At 41.1% G+C, this 27,167-nt stretch overlaps 1 protein-coding gene across 2 annotated transcripts in view; it reads right to left on the bottom strand.

The window, feature by feature from the left end:
- Positions 1–9,747: 9,747 nt before the first annotated feature.
- epb41l5 (erythrocyte membrane protein band 4.1 like 5) overlaps positions 9,748–27,167 on the bottom strand; it is a 42,482-nt gene continuing 25,062 nt past the window's right edge. The window contains exons 17-26 of one of the 2 annotated variants that reach the window (XM_061793492.1): positions 24,675–24,835; positions 24,046–24,137; positions 23,782–23,916; positions 23,613–23,680; positions 22,208–22,330; positions 21,450–21,531; positions 21,216–21,299; positions 18,979–19,041; positions 18,693–18,832; positions 9,748–17,607 (exon numbers count right to left, since the gene is read on the bottom strand). In XM_061793492.1, coding sequence (XP_061649476.1) covers positions 17,538–17,607; positions 18,693–18,832; positions 18,979–19,041; positions 21,216–21,299; positions 21,450–21,531; positions 22,208–22,330; positions 23,613–23,680; positions 23,782–23,916; positions 24,046–24,137; positions 24,675–24,835 — 1,018 coding nt within the window. In that variant the 3' untranslated portion in view covers positions 9,748–17,537. The remainder of the gene's footprint in view (positions 17,608–18,692; positions 18,833–18,978; positions 19,042–21,215; positions 21,300–21,449; positions 21,532–22,207; positions 22,331–23,612; positions 23,681–23,781; positions 23,917–24,045; positions 24,138–24,674; positions 24,836–27,167) is intronic. The other variant, XM_061793493.1, reaches the window with a different exon arrangement.

The following is a 27,167-nucleotide window of genomic DNA, read 5'->3' as shown; positions in this document are numbered from 1 at the left end:
GATGCGATCGAGATTGATCTTTGTCCAGAGTGTGCAATTACGTCCGCATGTCAAATAACTAGCGAGCTGCACAGCGGACATGTACGGTGGGCCCGACTTTTGTTTTTGGGGACGAGACTCTTGATTGGTGCTGGAGAGATGCACGCACGCACGCACACACGCACGCACGCACACGCCACGCCTGTGAGGTGCTGTAAAGGCCAAAAACGGACCTCACTCACACTCCCAAAAAATTCTCAGCGTACAATTTTTGACTCTCACTTAGATTTAAAAAATCTGTGTGAGATGTTTTATTTTGTGTGTGAGAGAGTTTTTTCTGTGTGAGTTTTTTGATGAGTGGGAGTTTTTGGTGACTGGGCGTTTTGTGTGTGGAGTGGGTTTTTTGGCATGAGAGGTTTGTAGGGGTGTGCGTTGAGAGGTTTGGGGGGTTTTGTGTGTGTGGTGTTTTTCCCATGAGCGTAAGATGTTTTGGGGTGTGAGAGGGGTTTTTGTGTGTGAGCGTGAGATGGTTTTTGGTCTGTTTGAAAGGTTTTTGGGTGTGAGTTAGACATTTTGGGTTGTGTTTGAGAGGTGTGTGTGTGCGTGTGTGAGGTTTTGTGCCCCATATGAGAGGTCTTTTGATGAGTGTTAGGTTTTTTTGGGTAACTGGGAGTTTCCTTCCTTTTGAGTTTTTTTGCGTGCGTGTGTGATGTTTTCACGAGTGTGGCGTGAGTACGAGTATTTTCGTGCACATGAGCACATTCTTCCCATGAACTCATTCTTTTGCGGTGGAGGGCATTTGTGTTTGGTGATGCGTTTGCTTCATGCGCCACATACTTGGATCCGCACGTTCGTTTGCAATTATAATTGGGCATGTTAGCGATGAAGTGCTGCCTCCACGGAATCCGCGGCGTCTTTGCGGGGCTCGCATGTTCTCCACGGTCGCTTTTGTGGAGTTTCAAGGCTCAAAGTGCAGCCGTCACTGGCTCCGCCTCGAGTCGTCGTGGTAACCAAAGCCACTCTCGCCTGTGGGCCAGCAGCGTGTATATGAGAATCAGGCTCATTTCACCAAGAAAAAAAAGTGTCTAAAGTATCTTACAGTATAATTCTTGGCCACTACATTGTTTTGATGATTTCTTATAATGTTTTTTATTAAGTGTTATGAAAACACATTACACAGTTTTAAATGGGGTGTAAAAAAAATGTACATTGTCCAATGAGAATCATCCACCGCTGTCTGCTTGTTGTGTGGAGTCTCAGTGGTGCTCTGCTGTTGTTTGCGGCCATAAAATGCCAACGGATCAAACGTTGTTATGATTTAATGGAGCTGTGCGAAGCTTAGCTCCTCATTAACACGTGCCCACCAAATACACACACACACACACACACACACCGTGCTGCTGATTAGCTTTTAGAAGTGTTAGCGTATTAATGGGACGACGATGATATCCCGTTTGATGGCTGATTATTGCACATGTTATCTTGTCAAGAAACGAAAACGCTTCACGAATGAACAAGGACAAGGTCAGGAGCGAAAGTAAGCAAGCTAAGCTAAACACTAGCATCAACATACTGGTTATAACATCTTACAACGTCTTTCCATTTTCTATACCCGTCGCGCTTGTCCTAATGGCAAATGTGCACAATTTCAACAACAGCACTTCATGTGACAAAGCAGATAAGTGAACATTCCATTAAAAAGCCCAAAATTATACAGATGAAACTGTTAAAAGTCACGTATTGTAACGGATTACAATTACATGTTTTGTAATTACATGACGTCATCTCGTTACATGTAACGAGTTACTCCCCAACAGTGTGCTTCAAGCAAGTCACATGAGCGAAGACTTCAATTTACGTACGAATGAACAGAAATGAAGCCAACATTAGAGATGATGTCGCGTTGCCATGGCAACAGCAGGGACGCCGCTCTGCTTATCACCAGCCCGTAAGTAATATCCAATTGTTTCCGAAGCTCTTATTTGAAGGCACAATCGTTACACATTGTTGCAGCGATAGAAAAGGGATTGTTTATTTTTTGATATCCACAGAATGCAAGTCCCCAATCAACTGTCCCATTTTTAGCCCGCTTTATAATGAACTGGATGCAACCATACTCGGTGTGTGCGTGTGTTTTTGTGTCAGTTTGGTTCACGCCCGCTAATTAGCTTCCAAGGCCATTAACACTGATCTCTCACTGCATCAGCATTTTACACTCCTCTTTCTTCTTCTTCTTCTTCTTCTTCATTTCATCGCTCCTTAATTATTCATCACTTCTTCATTTCTCCGTTTGCTCCTTCCTTTGGTGACTGGCCTCATTCTCACGCTTGCCCTGACAGGAAAGCGCACCAATCTACACTCAGGTGTTCAAGCCACACACATGCACGCGCGCACACTGTACAAACACGCCTCCAACCAGAAGGAAGCATGTCAATGGATGTCTCTTGAGCTTGGTGTTTGCTGAAAGTGTAACCTACTAACATCAATTTTAACTCGACTAGTAAGCACATTGAGTGCACACACACACACACACACACACACACCACTTTCTTTAGAAACTTTTTTTGTCTGAGGACCCCCCCCCTAAAGAGAAGACGACCAATCCAAAATACTATAACGGCCACGTGCGCCGTACAAATGATTTGTTGTTGAAACATTTTAATGTGCATATTCATATTTTCTCAGTTGGCTTGACATATTTAAATCGTTATCCATTATCGGGAGCTGGAAATGCTGCGGGCTGAGTGAATCACGAGTGCAGTGCCCAGACTCAAACCCAGAACTTCAGAACTGTGCGGCAGACATCCTAACCAATGTTTCACCATGCTCCCACCACAAAACCGTTTTCATGAAATGATGTTAGACGCCTGCATCTTGGCAATGCATCATCATCATCATCATCATCATCATCCACTGTCATATTTTGCATTGCTTTGCATGCGAACGCAACACCAACCAGAATGCAAAATGCTTTCCGTGCTCCATAAATACGATCATTCGTTTGCTTTCCTGTGTGTGTCTGACAATATATATATATATATATATATATATATTTCCCCCCCGTACTGCGCATGTACAAGCAGCTCAGGTTACCTCGGTGACTGGCAGACCGTATTATTCATTACCTGATGGGCAGTGACAGACGACTCCCTTTATGAGAGCATGTGACTTGACACGTCCATTTCAACGAGTAATGAAGGCGATGTGCGACTTTGTGTTGGACATTCTCACGCATGCGCTTCTTTGCTCATTTGTAAGAGGCAATTTGATGTGCTCGTTTTTTTTTTTGTTTGTTTGTTTTTTTACCTGAACACAAATTAAAGCGCGGACGTTTTGCGGCAATAGCATCGTTTTCAGTGATTAGCCTTCCAGTAGACGAACAAGCATGTTAGGTTCCTAAAGACTCTAAATTGTCCATATATATGTGAATGGTCGCTTACTGTGTGTGCCAAAGGTTTCCGCTCCTTCGTGACCCGAAAGAGGATGCAAATAGATAGATGGACGGTGATATTGTTTCATATTATTCCTAAAATATGTAAACAACCGCCTACCGTCTAATAGACGCCCGTAATAGTCTGTCTTGTCGTATAAATGATTTGTCTTTCCGTCTCGCTCTCCGTCATTGTCTCCCTATAGGCAAAGCAAGGCCCTCCGTCGCTCTTTTATGAGCCAACTCCATCTCGCTGGCAGCCGCACGGCGGCTCAATATTGTGTCATTTGTCACCGCGCACGCAGCTGCGGGCGGCATCCAGCTCACCGGACACCAAACTAAATTTACTCGGGTGTGCAGCGGGAAGATGGAGATGCAGACGCATGGGTGAATGATGACAGAAAGGCAAAAAAAGTGAGGCCATGGCTGGAAACGGGAGAGGGGGGAAAGGAGGAAAGGAGGAAAGTTACGTGGAGGGGAATGACAGCATGGAAACAAAGCCAAGTGAAGTGTGAGTGGCGGAAAACAAGCAGAGTGAAAGATTGAAGAAGTGAATGTGAAGGCTAATGAGTCTTTCTGATTGAAAGCGAGCGTGCGTGCGTGCGTGCGTGCGCGCGCGCGTGTGCCAGACTCGTGTCCATTAGGTGTTCAGCAATGCGACGTAATGACGGAGCTTGCACGGCCGCCTTCGATAATCACGTGCCAGTGTGACTGATGCTGATCACATGTGCTGTTGAAACATTTACAATCTTTCGGGGCACACAACATGGACACGTTGAGAGGAATGCAGACGTGTTAAATATGCCGCCAGTCAATGTACTGCATCATCCTGAGAGCTGCTCTATATTACACATTTCGCTGAACTCGTCGAATCCAAATGTGAGTAGCAGCTCTCAGGATGATGCAGTGCGGTCATACACTTCATCCTTCAACGAGAAAAATAGCAATGTATCGTATTGTACTTCATAAAACGCACACATAATTAAACGCGCTGTAAAAAAAAAAATAAATGAAAGAGTTCGCGCATCATGATTTCATGCATGTATTCGATGGGCGTCCGGTGTGTGTGCTTTGGCCACCAGGGGCAGTATAATACATAGACATACTACAAATAGATTTGATGATGAATCACAGAAGACAATCGCAACTAAGCTGCAGGAATACTAGTCGCTTTTCGCAGAGGATAAAGAACATATGCCTGTGTTCAAATATAAGTTAAAGGTTTACGACTACCGTTTTATCAATGCTAATTTCATTAGCCTGTCAATGGCATACCCTGTCATGTGTTAGCATTAAGCTAACGTAATCCTCTTGGTTTTATGTTTATCTTGACAGTGAAGTTCAACTGGGAGTGTCAATAAACAGCTCGAAGGAAGGACTTGGCATCTTTCGGAAGAATTGTCGACTAGCCAACAAACTGCTGCTTGTGTAAAGTACACTGCCGCCATCTAAGCACGCACATCTCCAAGTGTTTGCTTCCAAGTCAAAAAGCAAAAAAAACATTTGAAGTCAGGTCACTCATATGTCGAGGTAGCACTGTTTTTGAGGTTAGGGTTAGGGTGAGGGTCAATTCAACTGTGCAAATGGTCATATGCTAGGCCTGGTTGGTGTACAGAGACAGTCAATCATTAAACATTTATTACAAATATGTTTTTTATCAAAAGGTACAGTACACACAATTATATTTTACGGTCCCATTTTGTCCAAAATCGAATACATTGTTCTCATTTTACTAATAAAATGCTGACGCCTGGATATATTTCTAAATGAGGGAGCATTGAGATTTCATTTTTCCAACAGAATAATATCATTAATGAGACTCAGTTCTACGTAGGATGTGGATTAAACCGTTGATTTTTGTTACCGGTCAAATGGCTCTGTTTGAGAAGCAAAAAAATATTTTTAAAATTTAAACAAAAGAAAAATAATGGGGAGAAACCTTGTAATGTAAAACTGGGATTTATTTAAAAAAAAATATATATATATATATATATATTTTTTTTTTTTAAACATTACTAAAGAGGAATTTGGTCACCTACCCTGCATGTTTTTCGGATGTGGGAGGAAACCGGAGTACCCGGGGAAAACCCACGCAGGCACGGGGAGAGCATGCAAAATCAACACAGGCGAGGCAGGATTCGAATCCTTACCGGTAATCAAGAAATATTAACGTGCTTCAATTCTTTTGCATTCCAGGATAACAACAATAACTATATTTTATATATTTGGATAGCAAAATATAGTCATTTGTAACAAAACAAAAGTATTATTTGCATGATATATTGGTGTGTTTTGCAGTGTGCGTCACTATGAAAGAAATATTGGATGCTTGGCATTATGTTTAATTTTATTTTTAATTTCTCAGGAGAATATGTAGATAAATCAATGTGCTAGGAATTACGCTGCGTCCCCCGATGGAAGCAGCGTATCCCCATGCAATTCCTTGTATTTTATCCAAAGTTATTAAAGCAGATTGCTGTGTAGTGGAAATTATTGATCTTGGAGTAAGATGTGGACCTCCTGTGAATAACATCACATGATTTGGATTGTGTGCGTGCGTGTGAGAACACAAACTGCAACAGTCTGGACGCTGTCTCGTTCTCAGCCTTGATGTAAGCGAGCGGTTCCGCTATGTCAAGTTCCAAAACGGGCTGTTACGCCTCCCTTTCGCCTCACTTCCATATATGGGCGTCCTGTCCCCCTCTAAGGGATGACCATGTTTATGTCCACACTGGTGCTCCATAGACCTGAGAAAAGAGATTGTTCGTGCCATTAACGCCAAATGTTTTGAGGGAACTTTAACACTAGCACCTTTTGGTATGTTGAATTGAAAGTCAAGTTTGTGTCCCTCCTGTGAGAACACTAATTGAACTTGGGTGGGGAGCAACTAAAGCGCTTGGAACCACTGAGTCTTTCAGACCACTTGCAGAGGTGGTCTGGCTCCATTGCAACTCGTCAGCGTTCACTTGCTTAAGGGCGCAGGCAGCCAGTAGAGAGAGGCCAGAATCGGAGTGATGTGCTCCCTCTTACGTCTTCCAGTTAAGAGGTGAGCGGCAGCAGCGTGAGCCAGCTAAAGACATACTGTACGTGACCCGCCGGTGCGAAATTGATCAGAAGTCGCACGGCTGTTTTGAGCTAGGGCCCAAAAAAAGAATTCAAGATGTGAAGAAGATTGGGTTCATGCTGGAAGGTCACATATGAGGTAGGACCGGCTGACTCCAAAATAAAGCGCATTACAGTAATCTAGCTGAAAATATTAAACCTGTTCAATCTTTACGATCACAAACACTTGTGAGTTCAGTTTGGGACCGGCATCTGGTTTGGGGGAGGAGAATCGCGATTGTCGCTTGAGATATGGTTTTGTGTGGTGTGCCGTGTTGGTCATCTCGGACTATAGTCTAGTATTAAGACCATACATATGGGGGGGGTCACTCATATTTTTTTTAAAAAAGCAGTTACGCTGTTAACATTGCGGATGTTGTTACCCCGCCTGAGTTAGTCACATGATGAAGCGTGAGTAGCATTTCACAGTGAGACTTATTTCCAATAATCTGTCTATACGGCTCGACGGTATGAACTCGAGACATGCTTTTCCCTTCGGGTGATCGCTTGTCAGCGGCACGGAGTTGAGTTGGTGAATAGAAAGCGGCACAAAGAGCAGCGAGGAAGAAGGACAAGAGGCAGAAAGGAGTCCGGCTGTGGAGCAGACACGCCCCATCGCACAACAGCGGAGACGAGACATCCTCCATTCTCTCCATCTGCGCCGTCACCGCAGCTGGCCTCTTCACTTTCTCTCACTCCATTTCCCCTCTTTTGCCCCCCCTGCCTCCCATAATTCCTCTTCTTTCTCCACTGGCTCATCTCATGCTCATTTTGTGCATGTGAATAGTTCTTTCTCTCCCCAATCTGCTTCTTTTCGCTCTTTCGAAAGATTCCATCTCCACTTGCAGCTCTTTTCACTTTCCTTTCTGCTCCCAGTCTATCCATCCATGTTCTATTGTGCTTGTCCTCATTACGGTGGCTCGTTTGCCGGATCCTATCCCAGCTGACTTTGGGAGAGAAAAGTGGGAGACGCCCTTGACTGGTTGCCAGCCAATCACAGGGCAAAGTAACCATTCACATTAACACCGATTGAGAAAAGCTGGAAAACCCGGAGGACAGGCTGACATTTCTTCGGGAATCCCATTGCGTCGCGTGGGTGTGAACTTCACTATCAATCACGTGATCGGGCGGGAGCAAAGGTCATCGGGAGCGGGAGGGAGCCAGAATTGTGATAAAGTCTCTGGGAAATGACGGGAGTGGAAACCATGAGACGGGACTTGACGGGAGTGACAACCGATGCGGTTATATATATATATTTTTAAACACGTGGGCTTGGGAGCGAGTGGGAGTCAACACCCACTCCCGTGTTAGCCTTTAACCTGGAGAACACCTACACGAGCTTCACACAGGAGGGCGGAAGCAAATATTCAAACGCAGAATGATGAAGCAGACGTGCTGACGATTAGGTCACCGTGCTGCCCTCTTCTGCCTGTCTACAAATCTGATCTCTGTGTGTCTGCGTAGGTTCTCAGTCATCCAGACCGTGGTGATCCACAAAGGATCAAGCGACGTAACCGGACTCTTATTTGTTGAAGACATTCCGCCTTTTATCCAAAAGGCTTTTTCCAGAAAATGTTGAACTGAATGAAGAAATCTTTTGGATTAAAGGTGAAACGTCTTTAAAAAAACAAGACGAGCCCATTTGCCTCGATTCAAGCTTGGCGGTTGCTCTTGTGTCTTGGTTGGTCTTTTCGCCTTTCGAGACCGCCATTGCGTTTTCCTTCAATCTCAGAGTCGGTCTCTCTTTGGCCTTGCTCGAGTGAGCCCGGTCTGCTCACACAATGTCAGGACCACAGGGGGACCCTTCCAAAAAGCCCCGGAGGGGTCCTGCGTGGAGGCCATATGGCACGGCATTGAGCGGGCGGCTCCCCACAAGGAGACAGAAGACAGACAGAAGTTTGTGTGCCGGAATGGATGGTGACCCTTGATGGCCGCGGGCAAGTCCGACTCTCATTAGTTTCCCATGGCGAATTGATATTGTTCTCGCAAGCTTTTGGCTCGCAACGCAACACAAGGCTGACTGCATGAATAGGTGGCTCAAATGTGTGTGTGTGCAAACAGCAACAGCAGGATTTAGGGACAGTCTGCTTTTGGCTCCTCATTTGAAACCAAAAACAAGAGACATCTGTCTGCACTCGGGTTGCCATAGCATGCTAATACACAACAACACAATACCTGTTGTTTTAAGCGGGGTAAAGTAATCCCATGCTGTTTTGTTCGCTGTTCGCTAATTCACCGACAGGGTCACAGCTCATCAGGTGCGCCTCTGCTGTATCGCGGGACTTTAAACAATCGTTTTTAAATGGATTTCTAGAGACCAAATTTAGAGTTACGTTCCTTCAGTGTAGCAGGCTACCATGTTGTGCCGCAACATGCCAAGTAGCGCTGAGGTTCATTGGAAGAGATGCAGCGTAACGGAAGAGGCAAAGGAGGTCCACATCTTAACTCCCATAATATCTGGCGTTCCCACAGAGCAGAGAGAATATATGCCTTTAATGTTCCACGCTCTGTTTGTGTTAAAATAGCAGTTGTTCGAAGATTTATAATCCACTTTACACCGTACAGTATTTGGTAAATTAGCCAAATTGGGGCGTCACAATGTGGCTAAATTCACAACTGCTCCCTCATACACACATTTTCAGACATAGGCAGCTTGCCAAACATTGACTTGACTTGTTTTTAAGCTAGCTACGTTTTACTTGTTTTAACAAATCTTGCCAGGTCCTCTATTGGGAGATCATTTTGTTCATTACGTTCATGTTTTTATTCAAAGTCAAATTTTGCAGCATCCACAATAAAAGCAACACCCTCATATCGTGGCGCTCCCCCTGGAAAACCACAACATAACGGCGTGCAACACTTTTATGTTTGCCAAAGGTTGAATTCAATTTTGCTCCTTTAACATTTGTTGATTAAAAAAAAAAAAAGAACTGACTGTTCTGTCAAATTATCTATGATTTATTTTCTGATGCTGTTGGAAGACAAACTGGAATAGAATTTCAATTTGTCAGATAAAGTGCACAGAGTATAAGCGGTTAGCGCATGTGCCGCACAGTTATGATGTTTCGGGTTCGAACCTCACCTCTGACCTTTCTGTGTGGAGTTTGCAAGTTCTTTTTGGCTTCATCCCATATATTACAAAATATGCATGTTAGGTTCAATGAAGACTAAATTCTCTATAGGTGTGAAAATGGGATGGATGGAGGGGGAAAAAAACTCGTAACTTTGGAGTTCACTTCATTATTTGCTCAACTTTATTGAGATATTACATAGCAGCTCAACAATCAAGTTCTACTTTCCTACCTAAAAATGTCAACTTCACTTGAACAAAGTTCTGTCTTCAAGTGAGTGATTTGACTCTGAAAGTCATAATTATGCATTATTTTCCTGCCAGATAAAACTTAGAAGAAGATATAAAGACGATATATTTTCCTAATTAGCTGTCTTCGGAGCAGATGGTCTCTGTGGCAGAGTTAGAGACCCTTCTCTTGACACACTTGGTGGTGTACTACCATCATTGAATGTGTGTGTGGGGGGGAGGCATGGAAATGAGTAACTTAGCACTATTTTATGTTTGAATGTAATGCAATATTCAGTTGACCTACAGTGTCAGTGAAACATTTATATGCATGTGGTAATTTCATGGAAGGTGTGTGCGTCTGTAGGTGTGTGTGCGTGTGTGTCTCTGCCTTTCCAGGGAATTGACTCTCCACACAAGATGCACTTGCCTGTCACAATAACAGTTGTTATGGTAACGACGTTTGCAGCGACAGATGTGTTTGTGGCAATCAGGATGGGACCAAAAAAAAAAAAAAAAAAAAAGCACAGGGGACACAAGGAAATGCAAGAATTGTCAGAGCGCGAGATAAGAGAATAAAAACACAATAAAAAGGCGTCAAAATGCACACAGCCGGTGAACGCATTCATCTAAACAAAAAGGAAGGATTTAATGTCTTAATTGTCCCCCCCAAAAAATGTGCTGAGCTGCATTGTCATTCTAATGCATTTGGAGAAAGAGACTTAATTAAAGATGAATGTCATGATATCAGTTGAGCCCTCCCTGTTGTGATGAATTAAAATTCCGAGCATGACAAAAGGTTCCCGCTGTATTCAGAGTGCTTTGGGACGTTTACAAGCAGATGAGTAAATACCAAGCTCAAAAACGCTGCTTGCACTTTCTTCACGTTACACTTCATGATACAAAAGTCACAGCTGAAAACTGCCTTTATACAATCACAATATCGCAATAATATGATACTGTAAAATACTGATCATTATCTTTGAAAACAGCTTGGATTGAAATACTGGGTAAGCCTCTCACACCCGTTTTGTGGTTCTCACTGGTCACAATAATAAACATTTTGTTCAATTAGAACCTTATGGGCAGCAAGGCTGCCTCACAGTTCTGAGGACCGGGGTTCAATCCCCGGCCCCGCCTGTGTGGAGTTTGCATGTGTTCCCCGTGCCTGCGTGGGTTTTCTCCTTGCACTCCGGTTTCCTCCCACATCCCAAAAACATGCATGGTAGGTTGATTGAAGTCTCTAAATTGTCCGTAGGTGTGAATGTGAGTGTGTTTGGTTGTTTGTTTATGTGTGCCCTGCGATTGGCTGGTAACCGGTTCAGGGTGTACCCCGCCTCCTGCCCGATGATAGCTGGGATAGGCTCCAGCACTGCCACGACCCTAGCGAGGAGAAGCGGCTCAGAAAATGGATGGATGGTACCTTATGTGTTCCAAGCTCTTTGTAATACATCTTATAGAGGTGTGTGTGTTAGGGAGATGTGGGGAATGATTGACAGCAACCATTTGTGCAATGTTTCTAACACACAGGAGGGCCGCTGTCACTCTATGGAGCTCTGTTGCTCGCGCTCGCACGCACACATGCATGCGCACGCACACACATGCTACACAGTGGATGACTTCTCTGTGTGTAGGTCTAAAGCCGAAATTTGTGCAGTAGATGGAAGCAAGTCTTTCCAACGTCTTCTACGGAAAGAACAGTGACCTGACCTCAACCCAATAGAGAATCTTTTTTTTTTTTTTTAAACTCACTGAAAACAAAAAGGAGGTCCGCAAGACCCTCATGGCTGTAATTTCTGAAAAGTTAAGAGTATTTACGTCTGCTTCCGGGCAACAATTAGGAGAAATACTACTGTAGATTTGAGCTGCAATTTGGCCAATTTTTATATATATATATTTTTTTGCTTTGACTTGAGAGCTCAAATTTAAGACACGAGCGCTGCGCCGTGGCAGTGAATTCAACTTACTTCACAACAAAGATACTTGAACACAGTCGAGCAACACATCTAAAGAAAACAGGACAATACTCAAAGACCTATATTCTTTATCCTCTGCAAAAAACGACTAACATTACTGCTGAGGAGTTGTGACGTCTCCCGTCAACATGTATTCAGTATCCGTATGTCTGAATTAGACTGCCCCCAGGTGGGGCAGTGTAATGAGCAAAACGGCTTCATTCTTCACATTATACTTTAATTACGTCATTAGTTTAAAAAAAAAAAAAAACAATATCAGAGTGCTATTTTTCCTCATCAGAATACACAAAACATTTGGGGTCACAGAATGAATGAAACTCGTCTCAATGTACCACTACATGCAATTTCTTCACAATTTAAAAACAATTCCCAGGATCCTTTTCAACTTCTTTTCCAAGCCTGTTTTCAGGGGGCGGTCCTGTCATGAAAAAGAGCCACTGCTCCCTCTTACTGCGGGGTCAACTCTGACTACCGCTTACCATGATGATCGAGGGCGGAGCTAAGCCGCTTACACTTGAGGAAGCGGCGCCCTGAATGTGTGGACAAAAAGCTTATAAAGACAATACAACAACTTCAAACTTGATCAACTTTCGCTTTGTAATTGGCATAGCCATCTTACAATATGTGCTTCTGCTTCGGTTTGTTAGCTTTAAAATACAACTGCCGTATGGGGGGGAAGGGGGGGGGGGGGGGGGGTTCTTGGCGGTTTTATGACAGATGAATTAGGAGCTGCTGGTAAAGACGGACGGACACAATGCCAACGGGAAAATGGCCAATTAACAATTGTGGTCGGCGTGCGTGAGTTCTCCTCTGAACAATAAGGCTTTTTATTGAACCTGGCACATCGCCATCTCACCTGGCACACACAAACGTATACACAGACGTGAGAATGCCTACGTACACACTCAGTGCTACAATGAAGCCCTTTAGGGATCAATTACCTCTCACTAACATTTGTATCATCTCAAAGCTTTGATTATGAATGTATCCTCTAACATGGATGCACGCGAGCACACACACACACACACACAGACGTCAGGGATATAAAGCCATTTTTTCCAGTTGAGATGTCTAAAGCTTCTTTTCAAAGCGACCTGTCAGAGAATGTTATCGTCGACAACAGCTCGCCAGACAGCACAAAAGCTTTTAATGTAATGACGATCAGAGTTTACCGCTCGACTTCTGAATCAACCTGATACGGGCTGCCATAGGGCAATTGTGGGAGGTTTATTTGCGGGCTCCGACAGTGGATGTGAAAAGTATGTTTAATATTATTGTTAGCCACATTATACATTTTGAATGTTGACACTGTGCTTAAATATTGGAAAATAACTGTACCAATGTATGCACAAAATAGTTAAAAAAAATAAAATAAAATTTAAAAAAAATCTAAATGAAAACATTTGTTTAAAAGATGAAATGCAATTGTTTTTAAAAGTTAAATACAACTGAACTGTACTGGATTTAAAAACAAGTTTTAAGTAACTGATGATGATTCTTTCGCATACAACAACTAGATGGTGCCTGTAGTACACTGAGAACCAGTGAACTAAGAAATTAACACACCAGCCAACGTGGATCAATACACATAAAACAGTTTTTCAACAGCACTCAAAATATATACTTTAGAATCAATCTTTTCCCCCCTCATTTAAATAATTGTGATTTGCACTGTACATTCTGTAATTTTATGCAATACTGTATAGCCATATTATTTTACACATTAGCATAGTCATAGAATGTTCCCACCAGTAGAAATAGAAACTCATATTTACAGATCATCACATCTCACACTATAGAACGGTGGTCCCCAACCTTTTTTACACCGTGGACCGGTTAAAGTAGGCTCCCCTCCACGGACCGGCTGTCAAGGTGTGGCATATTTATATACATATTTATATATATATATTTATATATCAACAATAAATTCACATGACCAGTTTAAAAACAAATGTTAAATGCACAAAAAATCCAACTCGCCATAACGCATAACGGATAAAAGAAGCTTGCTTTTTCTTTGAGGTCGTAGGCTCTTCTTTTGGCTACTATGGTGGTCATTTTCCTTTTGGTCATTTCTTTTTTTTTTTTTTTTTTTTTTACACATTTTTGCTAGTTTGCGAACTTACTGTATTTTTAATAACGTATCACGTGACCGACATAAGCAGTCTAGTGTTGCTTCGTTTGGCTCATAAGAACGAATCTTTTGAGAGAACGTAATAAACTGAACCAATTTATGAAATGATTTGTTCTTTGAGCTTGGCGGCCGCCGTGAGCAAGCCAGCTGGGACCGAAAACGGAACTGCCTGCAGCGTTCTGCGCAGTCTTGCCGTGTCAATTGCGACGCACAGCTGTTGCGGCGGGGACTATCCAGTCATTTTTCAAAATAAAACACATTTGACATGCGAAAACGCAATACAACAGAAATTATATAAAGTGGTCATTCTTTCTATGCGGCCCGGTAACAAATGCCTCACGGACCGGTACCGGTCAGCGGACCGGGGGTTGGGGACCACTGCTATAGATGACAAAATTGAATGCAATCTTAAGACTACTGCCAAATACCAGTGATTCAGTTCATACATTTACTTTGCGTCATATCTGAAAAAAACGCTCAAGCTCTGACACTCATTGCTGTTGATTTGAATCTGCTTCGAGCAACAATGAACAGTGCCGCAGTGAAGCGAATTAAATATCCTGACTATGATCGCGAAATAAAAAAAATCCACAGAAGCTTTGAGCATGCTTAAACAATCGCGACCTGGCACAAGGTCCATGTACGGCAATCCATTATTCATTTAAGATGGTGTGTGTGTGTGTTTGTTTCAGCCATCTGCTGAGGGGTGCACTCCTGTCTGACTTATTGAGCCACTGTGGCGCCGCTTTTAATAACGGCCCCCAACTTGCATGGAGCAATCAGTCAAGTTGCAATCACTTCCCTCCGAATGTAAGGCGACGTGACAGCAGTTCACAAATCACACAGCCTCTCTTTTCACTTTCTTCACCCAGCCAAGTGAAGCACTATCTAAAGCAAGTGTACTCCAATCTCTCTAATCCAACTTTTTTGCGTGACGGCACTCGGCTCAAAACGCTATCTGCAAAAAATGTTCCGGAGACACTAATCTCCAAGGCTGGATATGTTAGACAGCCGTTCGAGTTTAAGATTTTGCGAGATGTGACACTTTGATATGCTCCGGCTAACGTCACTAATTCTGTTCACCATGCAGTGACAGTACAGCTTGCAGGTGCAAAGGTCATGATACTGTTTGAAGACCAGACGATATGGATCATAGTAGAAGGACACTGGTCTGAAATTTGCACATCATCAAATATGTATCATGGTTTCAAATAAAGTGGACAATGGATGGATTGGATTGAAAGCAGATAGACGCCAGAGGAAGAAAAAAAACAGGACTTTGCTGACATCTAGTGTTGCTTTGGATTGATACAGTACCTGTAATGAATTGTTTTTCTTTAATGTATTTATTGAACTTTAAATCTGCTAAAAATGACCTATGTTAACCAATAGAATAATATTTGTACCACGTGATGCTCAGGGGGAGGGGCTACGATTTCAGGGTGAAGTGTGGCAAAATGGAGGAGTTGCGAGTAACACTGCAGTTCAGTTGCCCATGTTGTTGTTGAACTCCATTCAATGCTTTTGCGCCAATTTTTTAACTCTTATTTTTTACTTTTTGCTGTACAGTGGTGCCTTGCGATATGAGTGTCCTGAGCTACAAGTTTTTTCAAGATACGAGCCTTCAGTCAGCCGATTTTTTTGCTCTGACTTGTGAGCAAAACTTGAGATATGAGCGCTGTATGGTGGCAGTGAACGCAACCCAACTCACTTAAGCAGCAGATTCTACAAAAAACAAGCTTCAAGCTGTTTAATGCCACTCCAAGTTGAAATTTACCATCAAGCTATACATAAAGCAACGAAAATTACACGCTGTGTATAACCACATAGCTTTGCGGCTCAAAATTAAATGAATGTAAACGTTAAAAAAATAATAAGAAATTCCCCAAATTGTAAAAAAACAAAACAAGTGATGACTGCGCTATATAAAAGCTTTACTGAATCGTGATCAAGTTGATAAAAATAGCATCACAGCAGCCATCGTTATCCACTTGGTTTTCTACATCTTTTTAATGACTTCAATGCTGTTATTGTCCTCTGTGAGCACGCAAACAATATAAAATGTATATCGTACTGTATCGACGGTCGTCACAATTTTGAGCTACTCACACACTTGAACATGTAATAGGTGAAGACTGAACGGTCAGATAAATAACTGCACTGATTGGGACAACAGTCAGCTTCCCTTACAAACGACACCATCACGATAAAGGAAGGGGTAGTTAAAAAATATATATATATCACTATTAAGAATAAATGCGATATACAGTAAGACTCAAATCATTAATATAGTCCAAAAATATAGAATTCGATCTTCATTTCACAAGTACAAAATTACATTTAAGGTATTTGGGAAGTAAAACAATCAGCAATTGAGGGGTTGCGCACACATTCTCAACACAGATAGATGGAGTTTCCGCAAGAGGGCAAGAAAGTAGCTAGACAAGTTCAACAAGCCAGTCATAGTCGAGAATTTAGTGGGATTTTACACAAAATATGCATGGGAATTAGTGGAAAAGCAACATATTTGGAGCTGTCTTTTGAATAATGATAAATTATAGTCAAAGTCCAAATAGTCTTTTTAGTGAAGAGTGGAACAGTATCACGTTGTGACCCTAAAATAGCTCGTTATGTACTTTTATCGACTAAATTCTCATGTATAGCTAGCACAGGTTCAATTTACTGTGTGAAACTCCAGCATGCCTCCTGTGAGCACCGTTCACATTTTACAGCTCAACACAACTGATGAATTACATTCCTCATTTAAAAATAATAACAATAACATTTTATAAAATTCAACCACAACAACAACAAAAAAACAAGCCAATGTTCCAAAACGTAGCTCCAAGTGGAAATCATGGACAGGATCACATTCAGTCAAAACATAAAAATCACATTATCGGGTTGGTTGGGTTCATCATACAGGGTCAGAAGAGAGAACAATGTTGGTACCACGATGCACAAACAGAGTGTGATATATTTATTTTTAAAAAAATAATAATAAAACTAAATAAAATTAAAAAAAAAAAAAAAAAAAAAAAAACATGCACAGGGAAAAAATATATAAAAAACAATCTGTAACAGTGATCTTCATCCATGACAGTGGCAATTGGTCCAGTGCTGCAAAAGTAATCCAGTGACTCTTAGGAGACTAAGAAAGAAAAATGTTCTATCCAGTGGCTAAAAAGAGCTTAAAAAAAAAAAAATAAACAAAATAAAAAGGCTGCTCAAGGAATGTACAGAATCATATTTTAACATATCAAAAGAGTAGAGTTGTTAATCTCTCTTCAAATCAACACGTTCATCATCTTTCATCCATTTACAGTGCAGCGCGTCAGTGAGGTTTGCGTCCAGTGGAATGCATTACATGACAATCAAGGTGGCGCACAAAAAAGGTCACGTTTAAGTCAGACAATTTATGCTTGTCAGGGTCAAAATGGATGGAAGCAGTCGCTATATGCATGATGGACTGGAGAAGTTTTTTAAACTAAACCTGATATGTGATTACGATGAATACGTTCTTGGTCCTAGTTCCAGTCCAGGTAGTTTGTTAGTGTGTGTGTGTGTTGTTACTTTACAATGGCTGGCTGTGCTGCTGACTCGGCTCGTTTGCGGGTATTAGAGCTCAGTGGTCAGGAGACCGCTGGGTGTGGCTCCATCCTCTGAGGCTGCCTGCTGACCCATAATGCTGTGGGGGGGAAATAAAAACCATAGATATGACTTTTTTGATGGACACACACATTCATGGTCTTTATACCTTTTATGTTTTTTGAAATGATCAAAATCACAAATATTATTTTCAACAGCTGTGAGGAAGTCCATGCGCAGTGTTGCCTTTTGAGATACATATTAAATTTGTTCCGTGACCGAGCTCGTAGCTCAAAACACACATTTCAAATCATCTTTCCACATTGAAACGAACGGAAATGCCATTCAACTGCTTCAGCCTCCCAAAACAATCACAATTACAAAAAATGTCATTTGTTTTTAATAAGAAAAAGGGCACTCTATAATATTGTACTCTTTTGAAACATACAGTAATGACACAAATAGAAGGTAAAGAAAACATTTTTTGCCATATTTTTTTCTTCAGTCACAAAAGAAATTCAAGTCAAGGTATAACTTTATTTGTGTTACATTATGTGGACAAAAGTATTGGAAAACACCTCTTAGTCTTACTAGGAGTGTGAGCAGACTTTGGAAATATGGTGAAAGCGGAGAATTGTGGAAAGTGAAAAATATGAGCCCGAATGTTTTGAATGAACTGAGCCTTCTGAGGTTGCAGTGGTTTGAATCGGTCGAGAAATGCTTTGAACGTCAAAAAAGGAAATGGAATAACTAACAATTTAAAAAAGTTGAATTCCAAGATGGAGGTGAATTTGTTAGATTTGTCCATTATTTGGGGATTTTCTCGTAAAGAATGTGGAATTCTTAAAAAAAAAAAAAATATTTTTTAAATACTTTGGGGATTTTATTAATCGTTTGAGAAATTGCAATTTTGAGGTGTATTTGTAATTTTTTTCCTTTAATTGGAATGTTTTTTTTTTCCCTTGTGGAAAATTCAAGCCTGAATGGACCTTCTGAGGTTGGAGTGCTTTGAATTGGTGGAGAAATGTAGACAAGAGTAGAAATCATCTTGTGTGAATACTCTGTGCAACATGTTCCACTAAGTTCCAAATCAGTCAACAGGGGGTAGCAAAGGCTCAAAAATCGCTTTCCAAAAACAGCAGCGCAGAGCAAAGACGGTGCACATTTGCTAAGACCTCACTTTACCTCACTGAGTTGGTATGAAATGTGTGAGCGGGGTGAGGGAGGCCTGAGGTGAGAGTGGCTCCCCCATCCGCTGGGGGGAGAGCGGCGACCTTAGCGGGGCGCTCGAGGTCGAGCAGGCCGTTAGTAAAGATACCAGGAGGCTGCATTAGAAGGGAATGGGGGGGGAGAAGGAAAGCGGTCAGCGTCTAGTTCCAACAAGTCAAAGCGCTCTACAAGACATTTTGGACAGACAAGAAGCACATCCAAATGGCCGACAGGAGATATGGGAAGAATAACGAGCACTCACAGCAGCGGTAGGAATGATCCAGCGAGGGGTGATGGGAGCTTTAGGCGCCTGCACAGGTGGCAACTGGAAAACAACAACAAACTCTCGGTTTGTGGAGAAAGGAGTCTGGATCACGCTACATAGCAGGCACGTTTTCAAACAAGTTGTTTTCCTCCGGGCGCTTCAACATCACCCCCTTCAGAGTTTAAACAACAACTCTCGGGATGAGGAAAGATTCAGGAGAAGCGCTTTCTTATTTCCCAGGTGGAAATCTACTGCTTGATAAAAAAAACAAATAAAGGTTGTTCCACCCCCCCCCCTTCTAACATCTGTTAACCAGTCAAATATTTCAAATTCAGTGATTTATGTATTTTTTTTCACTTCTTGTGTATTCTCATTAAATCAACTTTGGTGATTCAATATTAAAAGGTAAAAATACACGAGTTATACAATACCAAATATGACATTTTCCATTACAGATTAATGTTTTATGTTCAATCTTATGTACAGCACTTTGTTACAGCTGCAGTTGTCTAAAAATCAAGTTAAGGCTTCCTCCCACATTCCAAAAACATGCACGTCGGGTTCAAAAGACTAAATTGTCCTTTGGTGTGAATGTGAACGCTTGTTTGTCGAAAAGTGCACTGCGATCGGCTGGCAAGCAGCCCGGGGTGTACCCAGCCTCTCAGCCAAAGTCCGCTGCGATAGGCTCCCGGTCGCTAATGAGGACATGTGCGATAAAAAAATGGATGGAAGTTCATCATCAAATTGTCCACAACTAAATGAGCTATAATTTTTTGATAGGGTACATAAATAGTTGATGCTATATTTCAAAAGCATACATAATCAAATCCAGATATTCAGATATTTCAAGCAACCTCTGATCTAAGCATATCTTCAAGCAACTATTTTGTGGGAGGATCAAAAAGAATTTCAACACAGGATATTATATTTTTCCTCCTCTTATCCCTTTGCTCTTCCAATAATTCACAGGAGCGAGGAGGCCACGGAGAAGGTCTCCCCTGGACTGCTGTTGGAGATCCCTCAAGGTGGCATGTTAAGGCCAGTCCTATGAAACTATGATCCAACGATAGCATCAGAGGCCTGGATATGAGTTCAAAAGAAAATCATATGCAGAAGGAGCTGTTTGATGATAAGGTTCAGATGTCCTTTTAGTTAAGCGTGTTTGTGGGCACTGGTTAGCACTCGTGTGGGTTTAAATGAGTCTCGCCTTTCCTGTATGAAGTTTACATTTTCTCTGCACTTGCATGGGAAGGGCGGCCATCTCCCACAGTCCAAAGATACAGTATTAATTTTTAACACATACCGATAATTGGGGAGAATTCGAGCAAGCCCCCCTTCAACCAAACTCAGCACAGGCCTGATTCCCAGATGTCTCTGAAAGATTATCCTGAGCGATTATCCCGTGTTATGCAATATTCTGTGTTAAGATTGTTTTCTGCTCCAAAAACAGTCATTAACATTAACCCCCTTCAATATGTTTTATTGTAAATACATGTGTGTGTGAGATCAACACCAAGTTGGGGTGAGCCACATAGTCCGTGAATTTGTGACCTACAACCCGATGATAGCCAATAGGAAACAAGCTGAAGCTCGCACAGTTGCCGAACAAAAATAGAGAAGCAACCGGTTGTGTTGAGGGTTTAAATAATGTGTCTGCCAAGCCATTCACCACAATAAAAATTACAAGGAGAAGACTTTGCAAACACAATGTAGTTACCAAATAAGCTAACAGTTAGCCTTGCTTCTATTTCTTCTTCTTCTCCTCCTGTGGCACTATGCTGCCTCTCACAGGTCAGTCTTGGCATACATGTATAGAATTTATTTATACAAATATGGTGTGATACATGTAAACACAAATGAAGCCTAAACATCAAATATTGACATTTTTGTTGGCTCTGTGGTGACACTTTGTGTTAACAAAAAAGACATTGTAGAGGTTTAAAGTCCTTATGCATGCTTTGCTCCCCGTCGCCATTCACCCGAACCGGGAGGTAGTGCTTTGAACCGTTTAGCCGGATGCGGAACTAGGTTGCACATATATGGGATTGTGGATGAAGACATGTTCATGTGTGTGTGGTGTGTTTTTTGGTCATCTCGAGTACACCACACTCTCACACACTCTCTCTCTCGCTCTCTCTTTCACATTACAAATTTGTTAAAATGTTAAAAATCAGTACCTTGCTTTAGATTAACCGCAAACTGAATAAAAAAAACAAACAAACAAAAAAACTTACAACTGGTACTGGATCAGTGAAGTCAATCAAATTATCAGTCAGTGATGGGTTTGTGTTTGGAACGTCAACTTCATCTCCTTTAATCTGTAATGTGACATGAATACTCTTTAGCACACTTTGTAAGTAGCAAAGAGACAGACAAAATCTGCACTGGGCAAATGGCATAAAAACACTGTACACATTGTATTTTATGAAAGACATTGAATGGTGAATCGAGAAAGGCATAAATATTACCTTTAGTATGATGCCTTCAACAACAGAGTCTGATGGCAACTTGGGTAGAGGAGGGTTCGAATCTTCAGCTAACTTCTCAGCACTAATGAACAGGAGAAATGGAAAATGGAATGGGAAAACATTTGGGTAAATGGCGTTTTTGACTGGATATTTCTACTAACCACTGTGAAGGTTCACATTTAAAGTTTTCTTTTGTCTCGTTAGATCTGTGCACCGAATACAGCAATTTAACTGGACAAAAAGTAATTACATATTACTTCTTTAACTGAACATATTATGAGAGCATAATATTCATGTTGACGCTACACACGAAGCATCTCTCTCTCTCTCACACACTCACTCACACACACACACACACACACACACACACACACACACACACACAATGGTTAGTATTTTTCCACTTGATTTTCTTCACCAGACAAACATTAGGATGACCGTCTGAGCATTTTCTGCATCGGTGATCCTGCGGACATATAAGCCTCGTGAATTATCTGTTCAAGCGACAACACGTCTGTCTGTAGTATCACTCAACTGTAAACTCTATGGAGCAAGGATACCAGCAGTATCCAGGCAGAAGTCTGATCATGTGACTTAACACACCCAACCAGACAGATGTCTGAATAACTCAGAGAGCACTGCTGGCCTGTAACAATGTTCTGCCTGACTTCCCCCCCCCCCAAAACACATTGAACAAGGTCATTTAAGTAGGCTAATTAAGCTCTCCTCTAGTTTGTCTGTCAAAGATGCACACTGACCTGGTGCCTGTTGATGAGACCAGCGAAGAAGACTTGAGCAGATCCCAAGAGTCTTGAATGTCAGGGCGAGTGCTGCCAGACAGAGATGAGTTACTGCCCATACGGCCGGTGCGCAACTTCAACCTGCCAACAGATGGCACACATTAGAGACCCTCCTCTTAGGTTCTGGCTCAAAGTTCCAGATGGATGACTGAGTTGAATAAATGTGTCTTTGTACAATGTTGGGTTACAGTTCTACAACTTTAGAGGAGCATGCCTTATTTGAAAAGACGCATACTTTAAACAGGACAGTTTTGGAAATTTTACTTTTTAATTCTTTCACTGCCAGCCATTTCAGAGCCTTTTGACTCATCTTTTCAGACCTGCGGAAAAGGTTTCTCTGACAAAGAGAAGCGCCTTCTTTCACCAGAAAAAGGTTATTTCAAGAAGAACACCTGTTTCTGACCAAAAAGCAGAGATTACAAGCTTTTTGTGAAAAGCAAAACCTCAAGCAGAACAGTGACTTTGACGCTAATATTTTTTGGTTTTATGACACCTTTTATGATGGCAAAGTAATAATGTATTTACAGATATACAACTAAGAAACGTGCTCAAGTTGAACATGCCTTTTTTACATGGCATCGCTCATTGATTCCATGAACTGCGTCATCTTTTCTCATGAAAGCAACACACACTTTCATCGTGTGCCACATGCTCTGCTTATACCATACATATACATACTCTGTTCAAGAGCGAGGTGCCTAAATTTGTCCGACTTCCTTGTTGGTATTTATGTCCCTCACAATCGCCATGGCAAGTCGAGATTCACCCCCTTACATCCTCTACTTAAAAGCTGTGTGTGCTCAAATCCAAAGCGTTGCAACGTCACCATCTACAGAAAATTGTTAGTCAATAAAGTGGTTCATAAACCTGAATTTCACAAATAAGCTGGGCGAGACTCCACGCCTACCCATTTCAAAAAAACATACTAAACAAATACATACGTACTTGGCAATAAACGGTTGGATTCTAGTTGACAAATATAAACATCCTGGAAGTAAATGAGTTAATAATCAGCAATACTGGGGACTATGAAATAATATCTTACAATAATATTTTCATAATAAAAAATATATCTTGTTTTGACCCTCGTACTCAGACAGGCTCTGAGATCGGAGGCTCGTTGAAATGGCCAAACTGGTGATGCAATGTTGGATAACATGCAAATGATCCTCATACATATTCAAATGGTAAACTAAAGAGACTATTGTCATTGGCTGAAACAATGCATTGTCTATTGGCATGGCTATGGTAGATTAAGAAGCAGGATGCAGAAGAACCGATTTGAAGGTAATCAAGCATTCTCCCATCCAAACAAACTTGATAATGAGAAAACAGCTCACTGAGAAAGATGCAGATTTCATACCTGGAGGAGTTTTCCTGCAAATTACAGTTCTTATCTCCCATCATTGGGACATGTTCCTCCAAACCAACCTATGGAACAAAGAGAAAACAAATTAAATAACATGGCGTGCACTCTAGAATACGGATGATACAGGTGGATTTCTTTCCTTATTACAGTGTTTCTCTTTCACCTTAAGAACGGCGGCCTCAGCTTGTGCTTTCAGGATGTTACTCTTGAGGTCGTCTGGGGCTCGCAGTGACGTGACTACCGGACTACTTCCTGCACTGTTCAGACAACATTTCTCTCTGAGCTTCACAATGTCCTCCTTTTGATGTAGGTTGGTTCAAAGGAGAAAAATGCAGAGAGACAGACATAAATATCATCAATGATTTTATTTCATTTTCTGCTTTCTGTGCTTAAGACAACCAAATTACTTCCAAGAATTAGCACCCACTTGATTATTCATGACCATATTGATGTTGACTTTATTCTTGGCCAGATGTGGACTGCTACCCAACTCCAGTTGCTTGAGACGAGCTGCCGTTTCTTCATAGGAAAAAAAAAAAAACAACAACAAAACTGTGCAGTTAACTGCTGTTCACTCAAATGAAATGATACTTAAAGTATGAACATTATCACACACACACACACACACCAAACTCTGTACGCTTCAGCAATATTTCCAGAAAGCAGTACAGTACAGTTGAGGTCACCACAATATGGTATGTTAACATCTTACCAGCACGATACAATCAGATCAACAAAGAAGAATAAAGCAAACTGAATGGAAGAGTACTATGGGTGCCTGGTGGAAAAGGGCCTTTAGGGCCAATTCTCTGATTTCTCAGAAGCCCAGTGAGCTAGCTCAAATTTGGGTATAAAAGGTGAGAACACAGTTTCAAATTCCTCTTCAAGATAATAAAATGTCGACAGCTCACTGAAATTTAGTTCAGTCTAAATGAAAGCACTTAATGACACTTGATGGTCTCGTTAGGTCAATCGAAACAGGTTAAGACCATGACACTTTAAGAAAAAACAAAAAACAAAATTATGGTGCGTATGTTATTTTTTGCATTGACTTACCAGTTAGGCTGGGTAACTCTTCGCCAGTGGCACCGAGAGGGGAGTAGCTCGTACTCGGTCCCGCCTCATCGACAGCCTTCGTGGTAGGAGTGGCGGAAGCAGAAGGAGCCCTGAGGACGTCATCAATGCACGTCTCGATCAGGTCAGCTGCCAAGGGCAAACTACAGACAAAGCAGGTGGGAGGGGGGGGGGGAGAAAAAAAACAAAAACAAAGTAAACAGGGAGAAATCCTCAGAATAAAAGGTGATACCCTGTGAACATAACCAGTGTAATGAAATGTTACTTTGTTAATTCAACAGACAAAAGCAAAACAGAATTCATCATTTGTACAACTTACCTGCGATATTCAAGGGGAAAAAAACCCAAAACAAAAAAAATCTGGAAACAATCTCATGGTGTGTTATTAAAAAAATATAAGCACAAATGATCAAATACACTGTAAATATTAGTGATATGTAGTCTTGCTGTGTTCAAGAGTAACACAGTTTTTATTCTCTCCAAATCATTTGTACATGTTTTTTAGAAAGATGATCACCTTTGGTCGTAGTTGTAAGTACAGTATTTTTAACTTGGCAATACTATCAACTTAACTCAACATTCACAAAATACTTATTTTGCATATTAAAGAGTACAATCATTTTAATCACATCTGGAATTTTTCCAAACAAATCATGCTTGTCATATATTTTCTTCTTGGACTCTGACAGGATGGTAACTACACCTTCTGTTACAACATTCAAATACTGCAATCAGCTTTATAAAAAAAACAAAAAAAAAACAATTACATAGTAAACTAATTGTGGTATGTGCAAGTAAAAAAAAAAGGCTTCAAACATTTTGTTGACCAGTTGATAACTCTAAAGTGGAAATAATAATGAAAAAAAGCTAACTTCAGATTTCGCAGGGACATTGAAAGGATGTGTGGATAGGCGGCCATATGTCATTTTTGGTGTAGAACAGATCATCACAATTTGATTTAACAGAATACAAAACATATTAATGTAACTCAACATTTACATTCATCAAAATGAACACAAAGAGAAACATTTCAAATATGAAAAACACTGTAGGGAATGACAGTCCTGAAGAGAGAGAAATTATCGGGGTCTAAAAAACAACATACTGTATGTGACCTAGTGGTTATTAAATTCCTGAGCCTGACACAGATACCAGATCAGTTCAGAGATCACAGAAAAATGAGACAAGACTGACTATTTCTTTTCAACAGCAGGGTCAAGGAGAAGACAAGAGCTGAGAGAGGATAAGACTAGAAATGTACAAACTGATTGGCCGGCCACAGTTCACACAGTGATAGCGATTAATCTATCCACCACATATAATCAGTACCACTGTGCTAATTGTTACATTCGTGCAAAGCACGACAATATGTGCGAGCAACAAAGACTAACATTTCAGGAAGCAACACATTGATTAACATTTCAAGATTTTAGAACGCTTTTAGAAGTCCAAGTCATTTGATTTCATAAACTCATCTGAGAAAGGCTACTAAAAATGCTTTGAATAATGCACAAACTTCATTGAAAAAAAGAAATCTCATTTCAAATCAAGCCATTGCTGTCAGTCACATACCATATGATAAATAAATACAAACTTGTTCTTGCCAAAGACATCTGGAGCAAATAATAAAAAAAATCATGCCCTTTAAGAGTGGCCTAGAGAAATACTGCCAACATATCAGACAAGACCGATTCCAGAGATTACAAACCTGTATTGTTGTTGGCCCAACTGTCACGCTAGTTTTCCGATATCCTCACAGTATGCTCAATAGACAACTTATGACCACATAACCAAACCACTAGATTTAGAGACTTTCATTTTTGGGTGCTAGAGCAAGTTGGAAGGAAGACTGAGTACGTGTCAAAAACCCACTTGGAAAATACACAAACTCCATAGAGGAAGGCCAGAGCAAATATTGAACTTAAGAGAAGCAAGGCAGACGTTCTTACTACTGGGCCACCATGGTCCCCAGGTCAAAGTCATTACAAACAAAATCATGGACTTCATAAAGTTCTCAATGATTTCATTTGAAAAACAATTCAAAGTCTGTAAATGTTAACATACTGTAAGTACAGTTACAACCAGATGTTTCCATACACTATATGAAAAGACATGCTTTTTTTTCCTCCTCACCGACATGAAATCAGACTAAACTTTTCCTGTTTTAGGTCAATTAGGATTTCCAAAATTAATTATATTTGCTAAATGGCAGAATAATGACAATGATTTTTTGCCGACATGTTTTTTATTACTTTCTTCAAAGTTAGAAGTTTAAATACATTTGATTAGTATTTGGTATAATTGCCTTTAAATAGTATGAATTGGGTCAAATGTTTTACATATCCTTCCACAAGCATCTCACAGTAGTTGGCCGGAATTATGGCCCATTCCTCCTAAGAGAACTGGGCCAAGTTTGTAGGCCACCTTGCTCGCACATGCCCTTTAAGGTCTACCCATAAATTTTCATTAGGCTCG

The sequence above is a fragment of the Phyllopteryx taeniolatus genome, chromosome 12 (genome assembly GCF_024500385.1).
Source record: "Phyllopteryx taeniolatus isolate TA_2022b chromosome 12, UOR_Ptae_1.2, whole genome shotgun sequence".
NCBI lineage: Eukaryota > Metazoa > Chordata > Actinopteri > Syngnathiformes > Syngnathidae > Phyllopteryx > Phyllopteryx taeniolatus.
Note: the sequence above shows the minus strand (reverse complement) of the source record. Positions and strands in the feature narration are given on the sequence as shown.